Source organism: Chrysoperla carnea, chromosome 1 (genome assembly GCF_905475395.1).
Source record: "Chrysoperla carnea chromosome 1, inChrCarn1.1, whole genome shotgun sequence".
NCBI classification, from domain to species: domain Eukaryota; kingdom Metazoa; phylum Arthropoda; class Insecta; order Neuroptera; family Chrysopidae; genus Chrysoperla; species Chrysoperla carnea.
In genome coordinates this window covers 27,674,793-27,701,929 of record NC_058337.1, presented here as the reverse complement: position 1 = coordinate 27,701,929, position 27,137 = coordinate 27,674,793, and the positions used below count along the sequence as shown (strand labels likewise).

General features: G+C 29.7%; 1 protein-coding gene across 1 annotated transcript in view; it reads left to right on the top strand.

Annotated features, from left to right (window-relative positions):
• The first annotated feature begins 8,336 nt into the window (after positions 1-8,336).
• The window catches only part of LOC123305339 (rhophilin-2), a 187,913-nt gene continuing 169,112 nt past the window's right edge, over positions 8,337-27,137 (top strand). Inside the window, exon 1 of the mRNA XM_044887025.1 lies at positions 8,337-8,441. Coding sequence (XP_044742960.1) covers positions 8,337-8,441 — 105 coding nt within the window. The remainder of the gene's footprint in view (positions 8,442-27,137) is intronic.

The window sequence follows — 27,137 nt, the reverse complement described above, 5'->3', positions numbered from 1 at the left end:
TACCAAACTTATAAGTAATCTTAATTCATGGGCGTAAAATGTGGGGATTTTGGTAGCTAAAACTCGCCAAATTTTTACATCCATGGAGGTAAAGGATTTTAGGTATGGAATTTAAGTGAAGTTAGCTATTTACTATAAAAAACATGCTCTTCATAAACATCGATTATTGTCATAGTTTACACAAAATTTGCCATTTTAATATTTTGTAGCAGCAGGATTGAGACATAAATTAAGTTTAAAAGTCTTATTTTTTAACCTCCAAACTAAAAAAACGGGGTGTTATAAGTTTGAGCGCTATGTGTGTGTGTCTATCTGTGGCATCCATTGAAAGGTAATTTAACGGAGAGTGTTATATTTCAACGGTCTTCAAAATGCTTTAAAGAAAAATGTTATTTAATGGAGAATGTTCTTATATATGCTTCAAATGTGAGTTTAGGGTTCCGTAACCGAAATATTTGTTGGGGGTTATTAAATTTTGTAAATTTCACAAATGTAAATAATTTATCGAAACTAAATTTTTGTCTGAATCTTGCTGCTACCAAAAATTAAAATTGCAAATTTTGTGTAAACTATGTATTGAGTAAACAAATATTGAGAATAATCGATATTTATGAAGAGCACCTATTTTGTCGTAAGCAGTTATCTTTCTTTAAATTCCATTCCTTAAATTTTTTACATCTATGAACGTACAATTGTGGAAGGTTTTAGCTATCAAAAACAACACATTTTACGCCGATCAATGAATCTTACTTATAAGGTTGATCCGAGTTGTTTTGTATGAAAAACAGTATCACCACACCAAATTTTATCAAATTATTTTATGGAAGAAAACGATTTCCAAATTGCAACTTCAAAACCGCATAGTGCCAAAACGGAGTAATTTTCACTTGGGCATGTTTAGCTAAATCGACTTAATTTGAGATAAGCTTTATATATAAATAAAAGCGTTTTTTAGACTTTTTAAGGACTTCCTCTATAAGATACTTATGATACCGTTCTCAGGAAAATACTGTTTCTCTGCCTGAAGTTAAAACATGCAACATTAATGAAAGAATATTGTACAACGCGGGAGATCTTTTTTCCGTGAATTTAGCTGACTACGAATTCTAATTAGACTATTCCAATCGTCTGCTAAGCTGTCTGAACTATAGCCACCATTAGATTTAATTCTACCTACCAAGAACAAGAGTCCTTTTCTTGTTCCATTTATCATTTTCATGAATCTGCAAATGTTTGAAACCAATTTTTTGAGAATGAAAATTTTTTCCAATAATTTTTATTATTAATTCCACATCATTCACTATCTTTTAATCACTGATATAACACAAACCACTGAGTTAGTACAAATAAAGTCTCCATATTGCATAATAAATTCTTAACCCGTATACAGAGGTAAAAAATCAATACCAAAATACATTGACTTTTTATAAAACCGTTACTATGCAAAAGTATAAAACAAAAACCAAAACAACTTAGAATCTAACATCATGCTTCTTCCGTAAACCAATATTATTTCTGATATCACAATCCCTGTTATAAGTTTCAATTTAGTTCAAACATGAACGTACGTTTGCATGTAGTAGGTTATCCTTCCGGTTAAAAAGTTGTAATTTTTCGATCACTTATCACACTTAATTAATTTTAGAAGATAATAAAAATTATTATAATTATGGAATCATTTATTTACTGAGGAAACTATATCCCATTGTTAGCTGCTTTTGAAATCTTCCTCGGCTTATTGTGGTTACACAAAAAAGATATTTCTATACTAGCTTGATACCCTTAATTCACAGTTTTCCATTTCTTTAAGTGTAAAATAGTCATAAATCATTGAGTATTTCAGAAAAGATAACCATGAATTGTTGTAAATTCACTATTTTAAATTTTTTACAAACATCTTTAATTTATGATTTAAAATTATGATCATAGATGGAGCAGTAAAATGTCGGAATAAATTTAATTTTTTTTAAAATATATTTTTATAAATTATAGTTCATGTGTTATTCTGATGTATGAGCTATATTGTTGTCCAATTTCAATCAAATCCATTCGCTAGTTTTTGCGTGAAAGCGAAACAAACAAAGAAACAAACAAATAAACAAACAAACAAACATCCTTACTTTCATATTTATAATATATAGAGATTTGACAGTTACATACTTTTGATTTCGGACTTCGAACACTCATTTGAAGCCAATCTGGCTCGATAGCACTTTGTTATCGTAACACTATCGATCAGTGTATGCAATTTTTGCAGTTTACGCCTTTTCTGTGTTTTGACTTGGGGATCCAGCAACCAATTTTACCTACCAAACATACGCTCACAGCTCAGCTTAAATATTAATGAGCTCAAATTTACAGTGCTGCATCCGTACACTCAGTAAAATATAACTTGTCTCAATACATTCACTCTTTACACAGAAAAACTTTTGAATGCATTAAAATTTGTTGTTTTTAATAGTATTCAGACTCTAGGACAATCCTGAACCTTCTGACTCTCAAAGTCTAACTTTGCTTCGGCAGTTGGCTTAATGACCTCTTACATTTCTAAGGGTGTGAGATGGACAAGACGCGTTTTTACCCCGACTATACAATGGCGAGGGCTACGTGTTTGACCGATGTGTATGTATGTTCAGACCTACCTTCTAAACTACTTATCATAATTTGACAAATGAGATATCGTTAGAAGCGACTTGATCGCCCACTGGTTATAGGCTATGTGGCGTCACATAAAATTGAATCTGGTACCCTCTAAAGGACATAAAGTTATGATCGAAAAACAAATTTCGATTTAATTATAGCGTGTTTGGTATCAAATTAAAGGGCGTAAACAATTTCAGATGAAAATATATGTTTATTTTCATACTTTTAAGGGCGCGATTCTGTAATTGTCGGGGTTTTAGTTTTCGAACTTTATTTTATTGACCATCAAAATTTGGTAGTATAAATCAAATGTTTCTTTACGAAAAAAAAAATGAATGTGATCTTATACATTATAGAAGTCAGCTATTAAATATAACAAATATTCCCTTCTAGAACATAACATAAGTTCATTAATTATTATTTTAAGCGACATGTGTGTCTATATTATGAGGCTCCGTCTTTATATGATAAAGACGTGAAATACATTGTTTTTTTAGACAAAATATTTTAAGTTGTGTTATCACACACAACTATAAAAAATAATTGCAAAACACACGACTTTTAAAACAAAGTTAAACAGCCAGCCACGAAAAAAATCAATAATAGATTAGAGAAAGGTATTATTATTGCACTCATTATTATGACTTCTGTTTTATAGTGAGATCCAAAATAATTTGCAACTCATTATTTTTTAATTTTATTTTTAATAGCTAACCCTTGGTAATGCATGAATTGTGTTCATCATTTTGATGGCGCAATCTTGTGGGAACAATATCCCATCTCTCATAAATTTTATTATAAAGTTTATAATACAAGACTCGCTGTTTATTTAACCACCTTTATTTATATTTTTTTTTAAATTACAAGTTTTACCCTTGTTTGTAGAAAACATGAAATTTCATTATATTTTATAAGCAAACATTTTACTCGTATTTTTAGTAATCGGAAAAAATAGACAAAACTTTTTGGTTGAGTTGAGTTTGTCGATCATAGAGGAGTTGGTTAGGTTCTAAATTTTTTAGCTTTTGCGTTCAAAAGTGGACTATTACAGAATTTTTTTTCGATTTATTTCTTCCGGGTGATTTTTTCCGGCCTATTTGTTCCTAAATCGCTCATTTTTCGATTCTGTTTCGCAAAACGTCCGGTAATTTCAGATAATAACTGCTATAAAATACGAAATAGAAAGTGTACCTGCAAGTCAAAGATAATAATTTTTCATCAGATGGCTAAAAAAAGTCATGACTGATTTCAAGTAACATTTTAATTTAGCTTTGCAAAAATCGAAAAAACCGTGATTTTAGTGATCCTTCAAAGGGTTTGTTTGTTATTTTTGTAGATCCAATAGTTTCTGAGATAAAGTCTTTCAAAATTTATCATTTTTCGCATTTCGCAAATTTTTGCAATATTCTGTCGATCTGAATGAATTTTGACCCTTATTTTTTGTAACCCCTCATAAGTCTGCAAGCTTCATGGTTTTTTCGTTTTTTGATAACGGTGAGTTTGACGATCGAGGTCACAAACTTGGATGATTGATTGAACCAACATCATAAACAAGACTGCAAAAAATCAGAACTACCGGATTTGACGCAAGCTCTGATGTATGAGGTTACTGAACTACACCACCGGTTTCTTTGTTTTGCAATCTATTTGAAATTTTCAAAAGATCATTAATGTATGTACTTCCAATGTTTTATTCAATTTTTCTCAACATACTAATATTAAAGTTGAATAAGATATTCAAATTAATGTTCCATTATTAATTGAATAGATACCACAATTTGTAAATATTCTAATCTTGAGTTGAGACGATCTTGGTAACTGGTTATGGCAATCTGCTTTGACTATAGTTTAACTATCAAGTTTGTTGTATTAGGTATACCCTTTATTTGTAATATTGTAATTGACTTCATTGTTTTCCGCTGAGAAAATTTCTCAAAAATGCTGCGTTTTTCAACTATCAAATTTACGATGGTATGATACTACATGAGGATACTTAATTGCTTGTTACAAATATATGCCTTTTCCGAATTATTTCACTTTTAATTTTCCCGTTATTTTTGGTATGTAAAATGATGGGCGAAGTTTAACTACAGAAATGATCTGGTTTGTATGAAAATCGTCAGTGTCTCGCTGTTGATTCTTTTTTACTTATTTTATAAGAATAGGTTGGGCTATAATAGCTATCACAGATCGACACACTTAAGCCATAGGGCCCATTGTGATACCATATATGTGTTTTATTACCTTTAAACTGATAATTTCGCCTCCTCAGTTATTTTGAGGGGCTACGTACACTTCCTTCATGTATACAGGTGTTCTGTTATTGACTGCAGATCGACGGCCTAAAGAATAAGCTCATGAAGACGAAGGAAAAAGTCATTTACCAATTTTGGATTTGAGCCCTAGTTTGGGCGCTACAGGTATGGCAAAAATTGATAAATTTGTTCATTCACTGACTATGATTCGATAACCAGCAGCCAATGATAATCAGTAGATATAAGTATATTTCATTCAAGAATATTAAACTAAAGAAGGGATATGAACTGATTTCAATTGGATTATATCATTTTGAAAAAACATTTTAAAAAAGTATTTGATTGGTTTGGTCAAATCCTACTTTTAACTAGGGCTCAAATCCAAAATTGGTAAATGACTTTTTCCTTCGTCTTCATGAGCTTATTCTGTAGGCCGACGATCTGCAGTCAATAACAGAACACCCTGTATAATGCTCACCACAAATATTAATTCAATTAATATTTTGTTGTAATAGCGGGAATGGAAACACCAGGTTTAGCTTCACTTATACAAACGAATTTAAAACTTTTGAAAACAAAAAGCTTTTTGTTAGATTTGCATTCCACAAGTCGTTCCTTTGCATCAAAAGAGCTCATAACCACTGGGAAACAAATATAAAAAACAAACTGTGCTTATAGCTTATAGAATAACTAAAAAAATAGAACTGTGACAGACCTAGACAAATTTCCCTTAAAAATACCATGAGAGCAAAACTTATTACGTTTTTATAAAAAATAATACTCATTCATAGTGAAATGGTACTCAACTGGAACAATATATTTTATGACAACACTATTTTTAAAATACCACATCCAATATGTGTAGATAGGCATATGAGTGTGTGTCTACACTACCTATACAAATATAAGTAACTCCATATGGTTTACCTGTGTTTACTTCACTTCAGCTAATTATGAATGCACCTGCATTTATAATAAAAAATCGTTAAAAACTTATTTATCCACCTACAAAATTCAAAAACTTCCCGAAACATCATATAAAGATATCATTTACTTAAAGACACTTCCTCTAAGTTTGTCTCTATTTCATATAAAGACCTCAATAAACAATCCAAAAAATAAAACACAATGACCGACCTCAGTACCATAGGTCTTGTGCTATCGTTTATTGATGATGGTGATATAAAGAAATTATGACTCATAGTATACAGTGTCTAGTTACATGCTAGCGCGGGTAAACAATGTTAATTAATTATGACATATGTATTTGCTTATAGAACCGAGATTATGGTAAAATACGCAAAATTGATATAATTGGGGACAAATCTGAGAAATTTCTCAGGATTTGTCCCTAACACATGACGGATGGAAATGATGGAAAACATTTTCTATAATTTCAACGCTTTAGTCATTTTTAGGAATTATCATTCAAATATGTAGGTAATTCAATTGAAAGTGAAATTTTCCAAATTTAAAAAACCCCCTACAAATTTTTCGGGAACGGAACCCAAAAATGGCACTTGAAACGTATCTAAGGACACTTTCTATTCAATTACCTCTTATTCTTAGAGACCGATTTTTTCTCCAAACCGATTTTGAAGATCATCGCCTATTTTTTTATTGTTTCGGGTGCGGAACCCTAAACTTGCACTTGAAACGTAGCTAAGAACACTCTCCATTAAAATGCGTTTCAAACGAACAGAAAAATCAAAATCGGTTATGGCGCTACGATGCTACTTAGCGATCAAACTTAGAAAATATGCACCTCGTTTTTGGTTTGGAGGTTAAAAAATAGTTATTATTAATATTTGATCGGTTTAAACTTTTAACAAGAATTCTTAGTAAAAAAGGAGCCTTAAGAGTCAAGGGCAAATTTGAGGTTGTTTTAATTTGCACATTTGGAAAGATTCTAAGCTAATAAAAATTTATTTGAAAATCTATCGTCTGTCTAGGATTATCTTCTTATTATTATCTTCTCCTCTCTCGGAATAGAAACTTTATTTGACCGACCCAATCTCTACTATTTACTGACGAAAACCTATGGCTGTGATCGATCGGTTACCCACTTCCGGTGTGCGGTATACAGGGTGGACCGTTTTAATCTACTATGGCTAATAGCTCGTTTTGTAGCTAACTAATCAAAATATGATACAAAGGTTTCAAAGTTTGACGGGAAAGTCAACATGTTCTGACATCAATTTGACTTAGTTATCCGAGTTGCTTTAAATTAGAAAGTTTATTCTCATAATATACTAATATTTTTATTTTCAGCAAATTTTAAAAATCTATATCGAAAATCAGCTATAGAGGAAATTCACCTGTGTCCATGACTTTGACCTCCTGGCAATCTTCATTAAAGCAACCCGGGGATCTAGGTCGAATCTGATTTCAAAGCATGATGCCTCCCATTAATCTCTACTTGATATTTGTTCAATTTTCAATAATATTACGCGTAGATGGCTGATCAAACCACAGGGTCTCTTTTTATACCACCGTATCATCTTCAATACAGCACTGACTGCTTCATTCTAACAAAACAGAAATTCTATTATCACGCTAGCGTGAGACTAAACATATCGCTCATAATAACACATACAAAATGAATAAAAAAATATGTATTCATATTAAATTACATGCATTCATCTTTGTTTAAAAATATATTTGATTACAATCACAAAGCTAAAGAACACTAATCATCATAATAAAATAAGAGGTATTATACATAAAGTTTATATAAAAATATACTTTTATCTTTGTTTAAAAAGTATGTTCATATATTTATTGTACTTACCTGTGTAATATATTATTTTAATAGTTTGTTTCAGAGTAGAGAGACTCACATGAAAAATATTATTTTAGTATTTTAAATGCAATTCTATGTTACGGATGCTTTAAAAACAAAACCGATCATTTTGTAACGTGATAATAGCGCGAATGATTAAAATTTTTTTTTTACCGGATTTAATTTTCTAAATTGATAATAAATACTTAAAATTTCCACAAAAAACAAAATTAAAAATAAAATATTGTAATAAATCTTTTTTATATTTTAATGTTTTTAATATTACAAATTGTGAGAATTTTTTAATAAAATCTCGCGCGACCCAATTTATTTTTAAACAATCAGTACTGTTTATAAATGATGTCAACAATATAAGGTAACTTTTTGTTGCGATTGTTTTCAAGTGAAATTATTTTATAATAATTCTCAGTATATATGCAGTGTGCTGATTAATTTCTAAAAAAAGGGCCTTAATTGTTTTTGTTTTAATATTGATAAAGTGTTTATTAAATATCATAAGTGTTCTGGGTATATCGTTTTTACCTAAAGTGTTGTTGTTGTTTTGATTCGAGGAAAAGTGAGATTTTATTTTGTTTTAGTGTGTTTTGTGAAAAATGTGAAATAGTCTATTTTGTTTGATTTGCGTGCGTGAAAAAATGAGTACAGAAACTTTAAACGAGGATGATGATAATTTTGTAGAATTATCAAATAATAACAATAATAACCATGATTTGAAATCAGTTAGAAAGCCATTTGTTCGGGTAAGTTTGTACTTTAATTTAATGATTTAATTTTTATGATATTTGAATAGATTTTTCCTTGGAAATGGAAATGAAAATTGTTTTATATAGCTCGGCAAGTAGAAAGCAATTCATAGCATAGTCGAAAATTCTTGAATTATAGAGGCATGCGACTTTGTATGAACGTTTATTTAAGAAATTTTGTTTTCGAAATATTCTAGCGTAGATATTTAGCAAATCATACCTTCATGATGTAGAGATGATAATGCTGATGGTGGCTGTAAGTCACGGCCTACATTAACACATCCAGGAAATCATTTTATTAATTATTGTTTCTTGAATTTGTAATATAACTTCCTGTTAAAAATTGATTTTTTAAATTTCCGCATTTGTCATAATCTTTAGGAATACTTTGATTAAGAAGAAGATTCCCTAACATAGTTGTTGGTAATATTAAATAATGTTCGTGGTTACCCAACTCTCTCGTTGTATACTTTATCTGAACGTAAAATTACCCAACGTGCTACCCATATATGGGAAATGCAGGAGCAGCGGAGTATTTTCTAATCCCTTCTCCTAAACCCTGCAACAAGAAACAGTCAAGAAAATAAATATTTTGTCTCCAACTCTTTTGATCGATGATCACAAATCCAGGGCCTAGATCCCACAATACCACATTCCAATGGAGAATTCATGCTATTTTTGGTCAAAACTCAATTTTTGGGCAACAAATGAAATACAAACATTTTGTTTGCTGTGATAAGTTCCCTTAACAATACCACTCTTTAAAAGTGCACACTTCAGTGAGCTATTCGTGCCATTTCTGGCCAAAAACTAACTTTATTGGCCTAAAGTTTAAATAATAATTTTGTTGCGAAAATTTCTTCCATAGTCATGGATTAAAAATACGAGGTCTAAATTCAACAATGAGGCATTCGTGCTATTTTTGGACAAAAAAAATGGCATGATGGTTAAAATTCTGGATCCGTAGCCAACGCCCACAAAAACCTCTGGGTAAAATTATCGCATCAAAATGTTTATATTTCAATTTTAGTACAAATTTTTCGGCAATAAATGGTATGAATCTATGACTGGACTGTAGCATTGTTGAATTTAGGCCCTGAATTTGTGATAAACGGCCAAAATACCCCCCTTGAGTCAATTGCAGAAGCAAAATATTCATCTAATAGACTGCTTCATGCAAGGGTGGTTTTAGGGGGAAGGTTGAAGCTCCCCTAATTATAAAATTAAGGCAGAGGTTAGTGTTGAGGTATGTTCTAAAATGTCCCAGGAACTCGAAGAAACAACTTAAAAAATTGGTCCTGTCAACATTTGACAATATAAGCCATTTCCTTAATGTTTTTAAACCAAATGAATTTTGTATACCAAAATTAGGGGACTTTTCGAAAACAAAATTATCGATTTCATATTCAATGTATACCTAATTCAATTTTTTTTAAAGTAGCCTGAGGGAGCGTTCCATCTACCCAATCGTAATATGCTTCTAAAGTTATCGCTTAAGGAGTTTTTGAAAAAAATTATGTATTATTTTTAGTTAATAACTAATCGGAACTTCATTTACATTACGTAAGTCTCTCTTAAGTAATACCTATAGATTGAGAGCCAACCGTAAATTGAGGTGAGTATAATCGACCTGCTTAAAAATATATAAAACAATCGACGAAAAACCAAAGAATCAATTGATGTTAACTTGCCTTGCGAAAACCCGCCCATAAATACGTGGAAGTGTGATTAACAAATACACTTTTTCGGTTATACGCGTCTCGGACTTGTCTATGTGCGTTGGGTAGAATTTTTATTGTACTTGAAGGATTTATTAACTTGCCTAGTTGAAATCAGGCCGAAAAATATTAAAACCTTTGAAAATTATTGTTATTGACAGTTGTTGGCAGTAAAGCGGCTATCTTGGATCGTGCAAGGTCTACGATGCAGCAGTCGGTAATTGGCGCGGCATTCGATTCATCCTAGGTTAAATGTTATATTTGAATATTTTTATTTCTTGCAAAAGACAAAACGAATAATTATAACATCGTATTTCAGAGTATGCCAGATCCAAGATGGCCACCTTACTGACAACAACAATAATTATCAAAGGTTTCAATATTTTTCAGCCTGATTTCGACTTATCAAGTTAGTAAATCCTTCAAGTACAATAAAAATTCTATTCAACGAACATAAGCAAGTCCGGGTCGCGTATAACCAAAAAAGTATCTCTTTTAACCACACTTCAACGTTTTTTCCCGTATTTTCGGGCCCAAGGCAAGTTAACATCAATTGATTCTATGATTTTTCGCCTATTGTTTTTTTTATATATATTTTCAAGCAGGTCGGTTATACTCACCTAAATTTACCGTCGGCTCTTGGACTAAAAGTAATATGTTGATGAGCTCTCGGTATTAGTAATTATTGTAATTGTATACGTGCAAATACCCAAACAATTAATAACAGGTACTTTACAAAGTAATTAGAAGGATTTAAAATATTTATCCTCTCTAGTTGTCTCGACTTTGAAAGGTCATTGATTTTTTTTTTTACAAATGGGAATATCCAATTTTTTTGACCATGTAAAATAAATATTTTAGAAAAATTACCAGTAAATTATTTTCAATCTGTAATTATAAACACGATTTTTCAAATAATATTTTATTTCTTGTAGTTTAGTACATACCCAGCAGTTATTTTCATAATATGTCTTCGTTTCAAAAATACATAAAAAAACATTCATGAATACGTTTGTATTTATTATAATATAGCCTTGAAAGAATTCACGATTTAACACACAGCAAAGCTACATCATCATCTTTACGATACAAAAGATATTTTGCAATATATATATATATAATTGTAAAGATGTAATTTTGTGGTCCAGAGAAATATCTTTTGTTATTTTTATAAAAGATGATAGGTAGTTTGAATATATTTATTTGGTTTCGCTAATTTTGGTATTTCAAACTACAAAAACACTTCAAATTGGAAGCTACACCAATCGTAAAATCCGAATAATCGTACTGGGCTACAGAGACATTCTTCATGAGAATAGTAAACAGTTTAAATATTCGAGTTCGTGATGAAAAAAGATACAGTAGGCTGAACTACTTTACCATAGAGTGGCAAAATGTCTATACATAGTGGTCCTAGTCTTTGAAAATTTACTAACAAGAATTGGCAACAGAGTGAGAACCACCTCTCAAAGAAGGTTGAGAAGGATAATAAATGCGAGAGCATGATTATTAATGCGTATGTCTAAAGTTAGGTTAGGTTATATTGGATTTTCAGAGGCTCCTTTATGCATATACTGTGCATTACACAGGCCATCAAAACTATTAATTAAATTAATTTTTGTTGTAACGGCGGAAATCGAACTCGCCACCCTATGCATACCGCGAACGGAAATGGTTGCGTCTTAACCGACTGAGTTACTAAGATTGATATGCGCATGTCTTAGTATAAAATAAAATATCCTGGCGCGTATTTATAACCTAATAATTGCCATTTAATAAATATTATTTAATAATTAAACTTTACTAACCTGTAATACATGTCTAATTTACAATATTCCTTGCAAATAAAACAATATCTAACCATTTTTTGGAACTTTAACACAGAATTAATTAAACAAACAGTAAACAAACAGAATTAATTAAACTATTGCAGGAACTGATTTTCATCAATACGAAAAATTCTACATTTATTATCTTTGATAATACTTATGTACTTACATATACTTACGTTAAATTTTAGTTTTTGATAATTTAAGTGGAATTTACTTGTTTGGACTGCGTGTTTTTTAAACGAATTAAAAAGTAAAAACTAACCCATAAAAACCAAGTTTTTATTTTACTCCTTTTCTTTGTTTAACTTTTTTTAAATAAATTTTTTTTATAGTCACCACGAGTCTGTTTGCAAAGTTTCAACTCGATTGGATCACGGGAAAATGGCTAAAAATTGATCCAAAGTATTTTCGGCAGGCAAGCAGGCAATAATAGACTTTTAACTGCGAGTTAAAAGAATAGAAAATAAATATAATAAACTAGCTGTGAACTACCTCCTTCGCTGGGCAACTTCAATTTTAAATACAAAGATTATTGTGTAATAGTCTTCACTTCATATGCCGTTACTTACCTTTCTTTTGTTCCCAATTTCGTTTAACTTCTAAAATTATCAGTGTTTCTCTCCTATATTATACATACAACTCTTCCTCTTCTACTCTATCTATCTATTAGAAAAATAAAAACGACTCTATCTATCTATTAAAACAAACCGCATCGAAATCCGTTACGTAGTTTTAACGATCTAAGCATATATGGAGCTTAGGAATACAGGCGGAAGCAACTTTGTTTTATACTATGTATTGATTTATTTGTAATGTAAAATTTAATGTGAAAATACATTGTTTTATAGTTTTCAATAGGTACTAGAAAATTTTTTACTAAAATTTGTTTAGCGTTAATTTACAAGTATTGTTTAGTTTCAAAAAACTATCATCACACTTGGGTTTAATAAAGTATAATTATCAAGTTTTTATTTAAAAATCCTGGAGTCTCTTCTAACATTCTCGACCTGTCTTCTTGCATTCTCATAGTATCGATTCTGAAACGAACAGTTTCTTGCAGTAAAGTTATTAAGAATTTTAAGTTTTAAAAAGAAATTTCGAGACCCATACTTTCCCTGGATATGGCAACCCTCTCTCCTCTATAAGACTTTTGAACCAAAATTAATATATTTCTATAAAATATTGATTATAAGGGTTTTCGAGGGCTAGAATTACGAATTCCATCTGAAAAACTATATAATTTTATCTCGTTCTCACCCACATCCCCCCTATAATGAGATATTTGAATTAAATTCTATAAAATACTTGTTATAAGGGTTTTAGAGATCAAAGATTACAAATTTCAACTCAAAACCATAAAATTTTATCTCGTTCTCACATCTTATCCGCTTCCATATAAAGAAATTTTTGAACCAAAATTAATACATTTTGATGAAATATTAGTTGGTAGGCTTATTGTTATTTCCTTTATTAGTAACTGATCTAGCTCGCGTTGTTTTCACCTTTTATAAGTGACTATTTTGTACTTTCGATTAGAGGAAAGTTCATAAACTCGATTAACAAAAATCTGATAGATTTTCAATAAATATTACAAAATAATGCATGTGTACACAAATATCCATTTTTTTACGGTGATGTAACAATACCTAACCAGAGTAAATTTGTGACAAAATTTTTGATTTCACGGATTAAAAAGTATTTAATTAATTAGCTATTGATATCGAACCATAAATTAAATCAAACAAATAAACCATCAAATTGGTTAATTGGAAATTAATTAATTGGTTATTATTCCCAAGAAAACTAACGAATAAATATTTTCCCATGTAATTTTACAATGCGTTTTGAATTATTGAATATTCTAACAATCAATAGAATTTCTTTTTATAAAAATTTAAAATTATATCCACAAAAAATTAGCTTTTTCTAACCTTGGTCATACAATCTTTGAAGAGACTTACTCGATGACATTTGTTAATAATAGTTTTGTTGCTTATGCGTTGTGCGATATACGATATCATTTCTTTTGAAGCTCTCAAAAGTATCGTTGATTTTTCAACTTGTCTGTCTCGGTCTCCAAATATTTTGATGTAATATACTATCAAATTACAATAGGTTTTATAAGATCATTATTATGATTGAATTATGAATACAAAAATAAACCTTGAAAGTATAAAGATTTAATAATTGAATTGGACTAGGCACAATAACCAAGTTTTAGGACAGGTTCTTTAGAGAGATATAAATATAATAATAATACAGGTTCTTTAAAGAAATATTTTAACCTTACCGGTATAGATGCTTAAGCCTTTCACCTTTTACTCTTTGTAAATAAATTAAATTTTTCTGATCATAATAGACAACGTGTAAGAGATGATCTCGGACACTGTCATTTAAAAGTGAACTCAACACCGATTTTTATTGAATAAATGTTTAGTTTGTTTTTTGGTTTATGTATGTAAAGTGTGGTACTTAAGAAAGATGAGGTTTATTGGGAAAATCATTTTCATATGCAAGAACTGGAGGATAGAACTATGGTTACAAATTTACACTGGGTTTCAACATGCGTTGAATAAATAAATAGGTAGTAGATACTAAGAAATTGTAATAATTCGACTGGCAATAATTAGGTTTGCTTTTTTCACGTGGTTGTTTTCAGACATATTTTTTTTTTCAACCTTATTTTGGTAAAAGTTTTTCATTCTTTATTCGTTTCATTTCCTGCTCTTGCATGAGAAGATTGTATTGTTTTAGAAATTTCGCTGAAATTGTTATAAAAGAGCTGTCGAATTTTCTGAAATATTGATCACTTTATATTATCGGTCCCGTAATGTAATCTTCTCGTGAGAAAAAGTCACTTAACCTTGTTTTCTAATCCATTTGTCAGAACTTCTACGTTGCTGATGGTCTCATTTAGTTATCATAGCATCAATAAAAACCGTTTGTCAAAATTGTCTCCGTACGTAAATATCGTGATAATCGAAGACGAACAGTCGTTCGGGATTAGTCGGCTAGCCTTTGCAGTAAAAGTTTCGATAATGTCTCATTTAGTTATCATAGAATCAATAAAAACCGTTTGTCAAAATTGTCTCCGTACGTAAATATTATGATAATCGAAGACGAACAGTCGTTCGGGATTAGTTTGCTTTGCTGCAAAAGTTTCGATAATGCACTGTACATTATGCAATGGATACCCGAATAGAAATTTTATTGTGCACACACATTTCTCACTGCATTTCTAAATGAACCGTATTTTGTGTCCAATTAGACAAGCTCTATAGGTTTCTGTTCGGGATGTGCAACTATACCCCTACTTTAATGACGCAGCTTTTCACTCTCGTTTACTGTTTGTACACTTTGATGTACAAATTGGTTAATTAAATTTTAAATTTTAATTAAGGTTGTGACGGGATTCGAGTCAGTGACCATCGGGTAGCGAGTTTGATGAGCTTGTATTTATACTACAGATCCTTGTTAATATAAAATACATATAAACTGCGATTCTTTTAAAGTTTTCTTCTATCTCTTTCCTGTAACAGTTCAGGATGCTTATGAAATGCCCAACTTCAATACAAGCAGATTTTACTGAAAACATTTTCCTGTATCTATCTTCACTTCTAAGAAAGACCTTATTAAAGTATGGTTAAAGATTTCTGGGATTTACTGTATATGGTAACAGCGTGTATAACACTTTAACACGTTACTTAGTTACTAGGTTAATTTCTGTAACATCCTGTAAAAATGCGTCTCTTTCTTCACAGTAAATGGTTTTTTAATGACATGTTAATTTTTTTTTTAAAAGAAAAATGCTAAATAGTTGATTATTCTTCTAAAATAACTGAAAGTGGTTTACATACTTACATGCTTGTATGACCTCGAATACCATGCATATTATTATTAATATAGTCAATAATTCATCGCAAATTGATAGAGTTATTAATATATGACTTAATTAAACATATACAGTAGAACCTCGATAAGTTAAACTCCAAGGGAAACACAAAATATTTTAAGTTATAGAGGTTTTAAGTTATCAAAGGTCTATGTTTGGTAAAGGTTAATATAGAGGTATGTACATGTTTCTATGTACCCTAGTTAATATAGAGGTATGTACATGTTTCTATGTAGTTACTGATGGCCTATACAGAGATTATTTATTTAAGTTATAGAGGTTGCGTATTTTAAGTTATAGAGGTTTTGGGCTCTGATGGGAAGGGAGCATAGTATTTTTTGAAGTAACAGAGGTTTTTATGTTACCGAGGTTTAAGTTATCGAGGTTCTACTGTATATATATATATATATACAAATAATACATATGCTAACATATGTTCATAGAATGATACTTCACATAGAGCGTATCAATTATGTTCCTACTTAATGCTCTCAGTATAATTAAACATCGTTTACAATATGGCTTACAATTAGATGGAACTGTATGGAAATAGAAACTGAGTATACCTTGTCTGCAAAGGAAAATTAATACTGTCGTGAATAGTGATGAGAATAGTTGACTTTACCTTTGGAATTAGTAATTACGAATGAGGATTTACTCACCAGAATGAAAACCATAACAAAACACAATATTTATGAAATGAAAGATTGAGTGAGAAACCTCTTATTTTACGCGCTTTTATTTGCTTCATACGTATGTTAGTATGTTGGTATGTTTGTATGTTAGTATGTTTTAACATTATTTTGATCCCCTTCAAAACGTCGAATGAACTCGAAATTTGGCATACTTACCCAGGACCGATGGCAATACAATAATTTAATTTATTTATTTGATTTTCCTGATAAACATTTTCAGGAATAACGATTTCATGTCTAAAAAATATACATTTATTGGCGCTCCCACCATATTTATATTGAATATTTGATAAATAATAGTCTACAAAACTAAAAAATACAAAATAAATAATAGTATAAAAAGACGCTTTTTAAGATATTTTACAATGACTTTTATTTTACCAATATCTGCCCAAAAAATATTTACAATAATTGAAACCTATGCCACGCTTTTTATACTATGTATATATGAAATATACATAGTATATTAAGTTTAGTCCCAAATTTGTAATGCTTAAAAATATTGATGCTACGAAAATTTTTTGGATATGGGTGTTCATAAAATCACCTAATTAGTGCATTTCTGCTTGTCTGTCCGTCTATCTGTCTGTCAACACGATAACTCAAAAGCGAAAAGAGATATCAAGCTGAAATTTTGAGAAGTGCTTAGGACGTAAAAAGTGAGGTCGAGTTCGTAAATGAGCAACATGGGTCAATTGGGTTTTGGGTCTGTAGGACCCACCTTCTAAACCGTTAAAGATAGAAAAAAAGTATAAATGTAAAAATATTCCTTATAAAAAATAAACAACTTTTGTTTGAAAATTTTTTTCGTAAGCATCACCGTTTACCCGCGAGGGCGCAAATAAGGCGCAATCAGTTATTTATGTGTGACATGCATGTATGTGTAATGGGACAATGTAATCAACACTGTCTATAGAAGGTATTTCAACAATTAATTCAGTCAATTGTCTGTTTTAACTTGTTTTTACGATAAAATGATTTTTTGAATTTACAGAAATTATTTTCTACCTTAAGCTAGTTACAAATGCCTGTTTTTTAGTTTTTTTTTAACTATTATTTATTTTTAAAAGTATATACTATAAAAATACCCGTCGTCATGGATATTGACTTTATAAGAAACATAATTTCCTGGAAGATCATTTTGGGTATTTGGGTACCTTAAAAAGTTCGAATAAAGCGTGGTGCGTGAGTGGCATTTAAACAATAAATGATATTTCACTAGAAATATTGAGACACTAGAGGAATGTCTTTACAAAGCGATATATCCAAATTTTCTTTTCCAAAACGTGAATTTAAAACAATTATTAAACAATATTGCTATTTCATTTCAATACCTTATGATTTAAAAAAACGTCAACTGAACAAATAGACCCAAAAAAAAAGCTAATTGTGATAAACATTGATTGATATTAATTGAACTTGTGCCAAAATATAGATACTTAGTATCTTGTTTTCTAATTATAGAAACGCTGATTCTTATTATATAATTATTATAGCTTAAAACAGTAAAACCAAAATCATAAGTGTAATAATTATTATGCTTTGGGAGTGAATTCATATACAAAACCTTTTATTTGTAAAAACGTAAAACCTAATTTTAAATAAAGGACATATATTTTTACTTCAAATGCAATGTAGCATCATCCATGGGGTGGAATACCTTCATGAAAATGGGATAGATATCTCTCTTCGATTTGGGACTCATGTCGAGATGTTGTTGCAAAATTTGTTGTAGGTTGATGTTAATTTAATTTGGCATTTACGAAGTATTATTTTAGTTAAATAAAGGAAATAGAAGAAGAAAAGCCTCCTACATTTTACAGGCACTTTATAACTCCTTCTTTTTAACGAATTTGATAGTCATTAATCAAACTATACTAACAATATTGTAATATGTCTTGATTAAGATGTAAATTACATCGCCGTATCTATTTACAGGGTAATGTGACGATAACAAACATGCAATCAAAATAGTTGTTTTATGAAGCACGATGTATTTGCACGGATATAAAAATCACGTATAATGTGTTTTAAAAAAAAACTCTTAAGCCTAATCAAGTTTACACAGCTCAGTTAATCTCATAGGAATAAAATTTTTTCTTTAAAGTGAAATGAAATCCTATCTAATGTTATATTTGCGAAAGTTACTTTGCCTGTCTGTCTGTTTGTTATGTTTTCACGCCTAAATCGCTGAATCAATTTTGATGGCTATATAGAAGTTTCTTTGAATAGAAATAGAAGGGGCCTTGGAAAAAGCATATTATACTTTTTGTCGCGAAAATCAAACTTAAAGGGGGTAAAAATTGGGACTGAAAGTTTGTATAGGTCAATAATTATGGCATTTCGTCTAGTATTTAAATATGACCCTGCATGTATAGGAGCATATCTCTGATAATAGTTTCGTATAGTATTTATAGATGTCGTTATACAAGTACATTTTTATTAAAGTAAAAGAGTGCACGTGTACTCATATCCCTCGGGTTTGCTCGGGTATGTCTCACTTGCACTTGAAACATTATTAAACTCTCCGTTAAATTATCTTTCAAGCGAACCCAAAAAAGTTTAAATATGTTCATCCGTTTAGGCGCTTCGATGTCACAGACAGACAGACAGACACACATACAGGCAGACAAGCATATATAGCGGTCAAGCATGTAACACTCCTTTTTTAAGTTCGGGGGTAAAAAATGGTGTTACTACGATTTTTTATTTTCTTCTAAACAATTTCTCGTTAAAGAAGAACAACTACAAAAATGATTTATTTTTCGACAAAAAGTTATATAATGTGATGAAATTTTTTGTAATAAGAAACTGAAAATTTAGATAATAATTAAAGTTGTTTAAAATCACTTAAACAATAATTTATTCTCTAAAATAAATATTGACTCTAGCGATAATTGATTTTAAAAATGAAGTATTTTAGGCAGTTATAGAAAGGTATTTTCATCATCTAGGAAGTGGATTATGTGTACCATACAGGTTGCATTTACATGAATCAGCTTATTTTTGAGGCTTACAGGCTTGCAAAAATTGTAGCCAGTCTACATTTCTAATATGGCGTCTGATTTTTATTACTCTTAAGTTTTATTTCCATATGTAATGTCAATTTTCACGTAAATAAATTTGTTTTGAGTTTTGTATTTTCAGGAAAAGTATTTGATGAACCGGCTTGAATAGTAACGTGCAAATAGTCACTTCGATATGAGAGCTTTGATACAATAGATATAATGCACCTATTTCAATTTTCATCAAAGCTACCAACATGTCTATTAATAAACAATTTATATAGATTTATAGATGATATTATTGTGATCAAACACATAAGTTTTAGTTTGTAATAATAATATTGTTTCATTGAGTGATTGATTGAGTCGTCAAGTCAATACGTGACTACTGAACTAGTAACTGCAGAACTTTGTTCCATTATTATAGTTCAAAGTTCAGTGTATTACTTTGTATTGGTACAATAATATACCAAACCATTACTTATAGTAGTGTGGTTCTATAGTTCGAAATAATTCATTTTAAAAGAAAATACTGTCAAAATTGGTTATAAAAATGTTTATGAGAGATTTGCTCACGCGTACTGTACATGCGTTAAATATTTCGCGGGTTAAATATTCTTTAACCTTGTAAATCATTGCCTCTACATAGCCTTATGTAAATTAATTTTTTAATGCACTAACTAATTAAGAATAACTTGATTACATGATTATTGAATGATGTTTAAGAGTGAAAATATTAGAGCATTGAAATAATTAAAATATTTAAATTCATTTTAACTAATTTCACCTTATTTGTATCAAGTTTTTTTAATTTACTGAGTACGACTTACATTAAACTATCGAAAATTTACAAACACGTCCGAAAGTTTCCTACTTTTTGATTACACCTTTACTCTCGTGATAAGAGAAATTCTCACAATTTACAATTTTATACCAACAAATAATTAAAATCAATGACAATTCTTGTTCTTGACAAGTGAATCTTACTATTGGTCTTCCATTATTAGTTTTAGTATAGGTCTTGTCTTGATCTTGCAATAATATCTGTCTTAGTCTTGGTAAATCGAATCTTCTTTTTGATCTTGCATCAACCATGTTTTGAACTTCGAATGGTAGTCTTTCGGAATTTTGGAATCTAACTTTTGATAATTAATTATTACAAAATATTATTAATGTTAATGATGAGAATAGATAATCAAATTATGTCACCCAAACTGTGTTATATCGAAAGTAAGTAGATAAGTTATTGTTTTTTCTTTATTTCTCTTGCTTTACTTAAAATGCGAATATAAAAATAATCCTTTGTCTTGCAGACTAAGATGTTGATCTTGCAGAGTTGGGTCTTGTTCTTGATCTTAATTCATGCAGACAGGGTCTTGGTATTGGTCTTGTCGAAGTAAGACTTTATCTATTAGCTCTGGTCTTGAAATATTTGCAAGATCAAGACCGAGACGACGTTGCTCAACACTAAGGATTATATCATCAATTTTTTGTTCTAAAACAATTGAATGCTTTTATAATGCCTGGTTATTGTTTAATTTCCAACAATTTTGTTTTGTTTATAGACTCATATAGATACATTGTGTTCAGACTAATATAATAATGTGTCCTTGTAAAATTTTGAAATTATGATAATAAAACATATTCTTTGTATAAAATTCTAAACTGCTACCGGAAATCTTCTTAACTCTTGTTTTAAAAATATTATTGTTAAAGTTATAAAATATACAATAAATATTAATGATTAATTATTCTTGTAATTCGATTAGGTACTGTGAATTGTTTATATAACAAAACCTATATTACATTTCAACTTGTAATACATAATATGTAGATACGTCTATCTATATAATTAAAGTCTTTTGGTGTTACAACCCCTATAATCTATCGGAAAAGTTTATCATCTCCTGAAGTATTTAAAATTTGAATGAATAAAAAACCTCTTGCGTTGTAAGTTTGAGTAAAAATGGCACTTTATAGAAAATACTTTAATTAGATTAATATACAGAAAATAGCTCTATTCAATTAAAAAGTGTTTTTCTGTTCTGGAAATTGGATTTTGTTTTAATAGCATTACAACTTCAAGTTTTTCTTTATGAGTACATAAAGATTAAATTAACATTGGTCGTTAAAAAATCGTTTGACTTAATTCAAAAATTTTCTGCAATTGCATTTTCTTCACAGCACCGCCACAATATTTGTTTTTCGTATCGATTTTTTTAATTATTTGCGCAATCACTAATTTTCTCTCGTTTAAGTACAAAATGAAATAACAAATGAATGATGAATAAGCTAGAAAACTATAGATAGTTAGAGAGTTGTCCATATGATTTACTGATGGTCATGGTTACTGTCTGCTGAAATTTAAATATGATAGTTGGTAACGCCCCAAGTCGCCCTATAAGGTCCCGCAAATTTCTACGTGAACTATTCCCCTCCAGGTGGGGATTGGAAAAACTGTCACTGTTCTGGAAACTGTCTGCTTGTTTGATAGTTCATTAGATGTGATTCTGAAGAGTCATTCTGTAAAGTTTGAGTACAGCAAGTGGTCGTAATCCGGAGCTATGCCGAAAAAACCGAAACTGTCACTAAGTGATGGATCTGGAAACGGTCTGCTTGTTTGATAGTTCATTCGATGTGAAACTGAACAGTCATCTTGAAAAGTTTGATCCCAGCAAATGGTCCCAATCCGGAGTTATGTCGAAAAAATGGAAAATTCGACTTTTTTGGTTTTTTCGGCATAGCTCCGTATTGGGACTACTTGCTGGACTCAAAATTTTGCAAAATAACTGTTAAGAATCGCATTTAATTAATTATCAAACAAGCAGACAATTTCTAGCACCATTACATAGTGACAGCTCGTAAACTCAACCCGGGGGGGGGGGAATATTCGACATAGAAATTCGGATCCTTACCGGGTGACTTGGGGCATTACCTTCATTTATCATATTAAAGGCTCAGCAGACAGTAGCCATGACCATCAGTAAATCATATATGGCCAGCTCTCTAAATAAAATACCCAAATGTGTCATTATCTTCTCTCTCCTTCTCTAGTACTGCCTTGGAAATTTTAGTAGTTGGCACCCTTCACACTATGATTTTATGAAAATCTAATCAAAAAATTTAACGATAATTTATACGATAAAGCAAAAATTATTTTTGTAAAATTTTAAAAATATACTTTGATTTGCAATGCGCCAGATCGGCCCATTAAAATCAATATCGAATATCCGGAATAAATGAAATTGATTTTATAGAAGTTGATATGCGCCCTTGATAATTAAAGAAAACAAAGCCGTGTCAAATCGTACATTGAGGATAAAATTTAAAAGTTTTGTAAAAGACGAATTTATTTTTTGTATATGAACTTTCAGTTTCGTGTCTTAAATTATACACGAAGCTTTTTTTGTAATCTATTTGGTAGTTTGTAATAATGACATTTGGAAGTCGTAAGAGTGGTTTACACCAATATTTTTAAACAATACTTGTAAAATGTTTAACTCCAATATAATATGATTTTTATCAAAGATAATCATTAATACCTGTTACTTATGATTCTCATCAATTTTAATATTATTTCAAATTCTATTATTTACAAACAATAAAACTTAACAAAAAATAATAAAAATTAAAGCAAATTAATCTCACATAATAATTAAATATTATATAATTCTTGTCAATAAATATATAATAAATTTACGAATAATAAAAAATTTTAAAAAAAGATTCTTATTTTTTGTTTCTTTTGTGTAATAATGATTACGATATAGTGAGATGAGCTCAGTTAGAGTCTATCTCATGTGAATATACTGTGCGCACGAATTTAATTCTGGATAGAGATCGTGATTTTTGTACAATACCATGGTATTTTTGAATTGTATGTTGAATTATTATTGAATAAAATTATAGATATTATTATATATAGAGTGTTTATTTTAAATTTTAATTACAATAAAAACAAAACGAAAAATAAAAAGAAGGAAAAAATTATTTTAAAAAACCTTGACAAAAATTTTAATATTTTTAATTGACAACGTGGTCGCACGTTGGGATTGGCTGTTTTTTTTACCGACTTCAAACAAAAACGGACGAGGTTATCAATTCGACTGTATTTTTTTTTTTTTATGTTTGTTACCTCACAACTTTTGACTGGGTGAACCGATTTTGATGATTCTTTATCTGTTTAAAAGCTGATGCTTCCCGTGTGATCCCATTTCAATTGGTCTAATTCTGACAACGGCATCCATGAGAAAACCATAAAAGTCTTAAATTTGCAGCAAGTATGCACGACAAAAGGACGAATAACTCAATATCAGGCCAACGGATTTCGATGATTCTTTTTTTAGTGACAAATTACTTAGAGTATTTTAGATTCACTAAAAATAAAAAATAAAAAAAACTTTTAACAAAAAGAAAACCGACTTCAAAAGAACACTCTCCATTAAATTACCATTTTCCTTAGAGTCTTCTCTAAACTGAACCCATTTTGGAGATCATCGAAAATTTTTAGTTGTTAACCTTAAACTTGCACTTGGAACATAGCTAAGAACACTCCCTATTGAATTACCTTTCAAACAAAACAAAAAATCCAAATCGGTTCCTACGTTTAGGCGCTACAATGCCAAAGACAGACAGACATGGCGGTCAAACTTATAACACACCTCTTTTTGGTTCGGGGGTTAAAAAATTATCTTTTTTACATTTTATTTTTTGTAGAAACGAAATTTTTAGAAATAGTTTTTGGGATTTACATATTTTCAAATATTTTGAAAATATTTTTTTGGAGAATATGTTCAAAACAAGCGAATATACAAAGGGATTTTTTTTGATGAATGATAAATGTGGTAAATATACGAAGGTAAATTCAGAAGGTAAAAATCAGTGTTGAATTTGTTTTGATATGGTCAAACTAATCAAAATTTGTAACAAGGTCTTCAATTTTAAATTTTAATAGTCAACCTTTATTGAAAAAAGTGCTGCTGCATGAAAATATATTCGATAAAAGCAAATTTGACGAGTGTGCAATGTTTATGTCTATAGCTGGGCAAGGACTTTGATTTTGGTTCATTTTTTTTTTCCATAATTGAAGCTTTAGCTAATGCGAGATTTTCGCATTCGATAAAGCTGTGAGAATCTCTTGGATATATCTACCATATGTATGATTCTCGAAATTTTAGTAATTTTAAGTATTTATTAAAGCTATCTAGCCAAACAAAATCAAACCAAGTATTTAAAACATAGACACACTATAGAATCAATACTGAAAAAATTTAATTGTTTCCAGATTCAAAGAAGAATTTTCTTAAGTTTTAATTATGCTATTGTACAATACACAATTTTGTTGTTGTTGTTGTAAAGAATCAAGTGTGAAAAAATCTTTTTGTACGTATTTTGTGTGTGTGATTTCGTCATACTTGTAACACATAAAAAGTCAATTCTCGCATAGAATCAAAATTTCATCATCAACCAGCAACTTTGTGTACAAAATGATTTCAATATTTAAGATATAAAAATAGTTTTTCTCTAGAAGTACAATTAAATCGTCTCTGCAAACACCGTTCTCCTAATTTGAAGAAGTAAAAGTCTTGATGTCCAGGAAAAAAGGCGAAAAACCATTTCAAAAAATACGATAATATAAAAAAGAATGAAAAGAAACATTGGCCCTAAAAGTTAATTTTTGTACTTATGAACGTTTTGTAATCTGCAAAGAAATATAGTTGATTCTACTATGAAAACCATTAAAAAATAGGTCCTGGAGTCGATTCTTGAGGTACTCCAGTTGTAATAATTTATTTTTTCACCAGAATTTCACCGAAATTTTAACAATACTAGTAAAATATATCAAATTATTTTTGTATTTTTTCACATTTTCCATCTTTAAAAATAGATTGACTTAATTTTGTACCACTTTGAACGTTTTGTACCTACTCTTAAATAAATTTTTGTATTAACATTAATTTAATTATTATTTTCTGTTTCATCACATAATATATGCCTACCTCCTTCCTCTTCTAAGTCCCTATACAATAAAATTAAAAACTCCATTGAATGAATGATGCCATACCCATTGTTATATAATAATAATAATTATAATTATTTTTATATAGTGTAAAAAAAATGGTAAATCAGTACCAAGGTCAAACAACATTCCGTGCTTATCAATTTTGATATGTTCAACTGTAATTTTTGGTATGGTTTACTGTGATCGAAAATTCTATCACATTAACCAAAAGTATAGAAGTTAGGCAAAATTTTTTACAGTTACGGTTCAAGTTATAATAGCAAAAGATAAATTTAACACGATAAATTCAAAGTCAAAACCACTTATTATTACTCTCATTAGAGGATACCCTCATTATAGAGGATAAAAAAAGACCAGATGGCATGATATTTGAAAAATATAGAGGCGTTAAGAATATGGTAAATACTTTCTTTTCTAAATATCCAGAAATATTCCCAGAAATTGAACAGCTTCCTTTTTCTATTTTAATATGTAGTGCTTGTAGATTAGGACATAAGTTTACTCGTGAATTTTTACGTATGGTTCCGAAAGCTTTGAAAGATTTATATTTGTAAAACTTGATGTAAAGGCGCAAAATTGAAGGCTATGTCTCGGTCATTTGTGTTTAAGTTTAATTTAAATTGCACATCAGTAAATTTCAAGCAACTATTCATGCTTCGTCCTATGTACTAATTGACTAATAAAATACTCAAACAGCGAAAATCCATGTTCACAAAGCCTATATAAGTGATTAAGAGATTGAAATCATGAAAAGAGTTCTTTTCAACCCTTTTGTACTAAAAATATAATCATTTAGGTTCGCTTAGGTATACGCAAGCGATTATGTATTTTCCAAATGGGAAAATTTTCGCATTTTACAAGAAAACTGAAACTGATTTGAATGTCCTCCTAATTATGACTATAAATAAAAAGTAATGATTAATTAGGTATCCGCAAAACTGAATTACATGTATTTGTTTTACAATACAATATATGTAACTTCCACCGAAAATATTTGTTTTTAAGATACAAATTTGAATGGCGGAAGTGGCAGCAAAACATTTACCACCTAAGGCCTCTAGATGTATTGAACTTAGAAAAATAGTTAGGTCAATTTGAATCGTTATCTCTATAATGGTCAAACTATGTGTATTTTAAATTTTATCAAAAAATTGACGGTTTGAAATGCCAAAAAATAATTATTTGACATTACATATAAGCAAATATTTTTTAGTCCTTATGTTTGATATTTTGTTTCCATGGATTCTATTAATATGTTTTGCACTCTTACAAAAGCTATTTATAAAGCATGCTTTTTTTGTCTTAAAAGATGACGAAGCACAAAGATTCTTCGAAATAAATATAGTAGGTATTTGTAATTCCCTCGAGAGACCTAAAGCTATAAAATTATAAATTCAAGCAACAAAATATGAAAGGTGATGTAAAAAATTGGCTTACGTCTGCCTTAATTAATTACATCTTCTATGAAATAATAAATATAAAATAAATAAACTTTCCAAGACTTTTTTAAATTCCAAAATCTGTAGGTC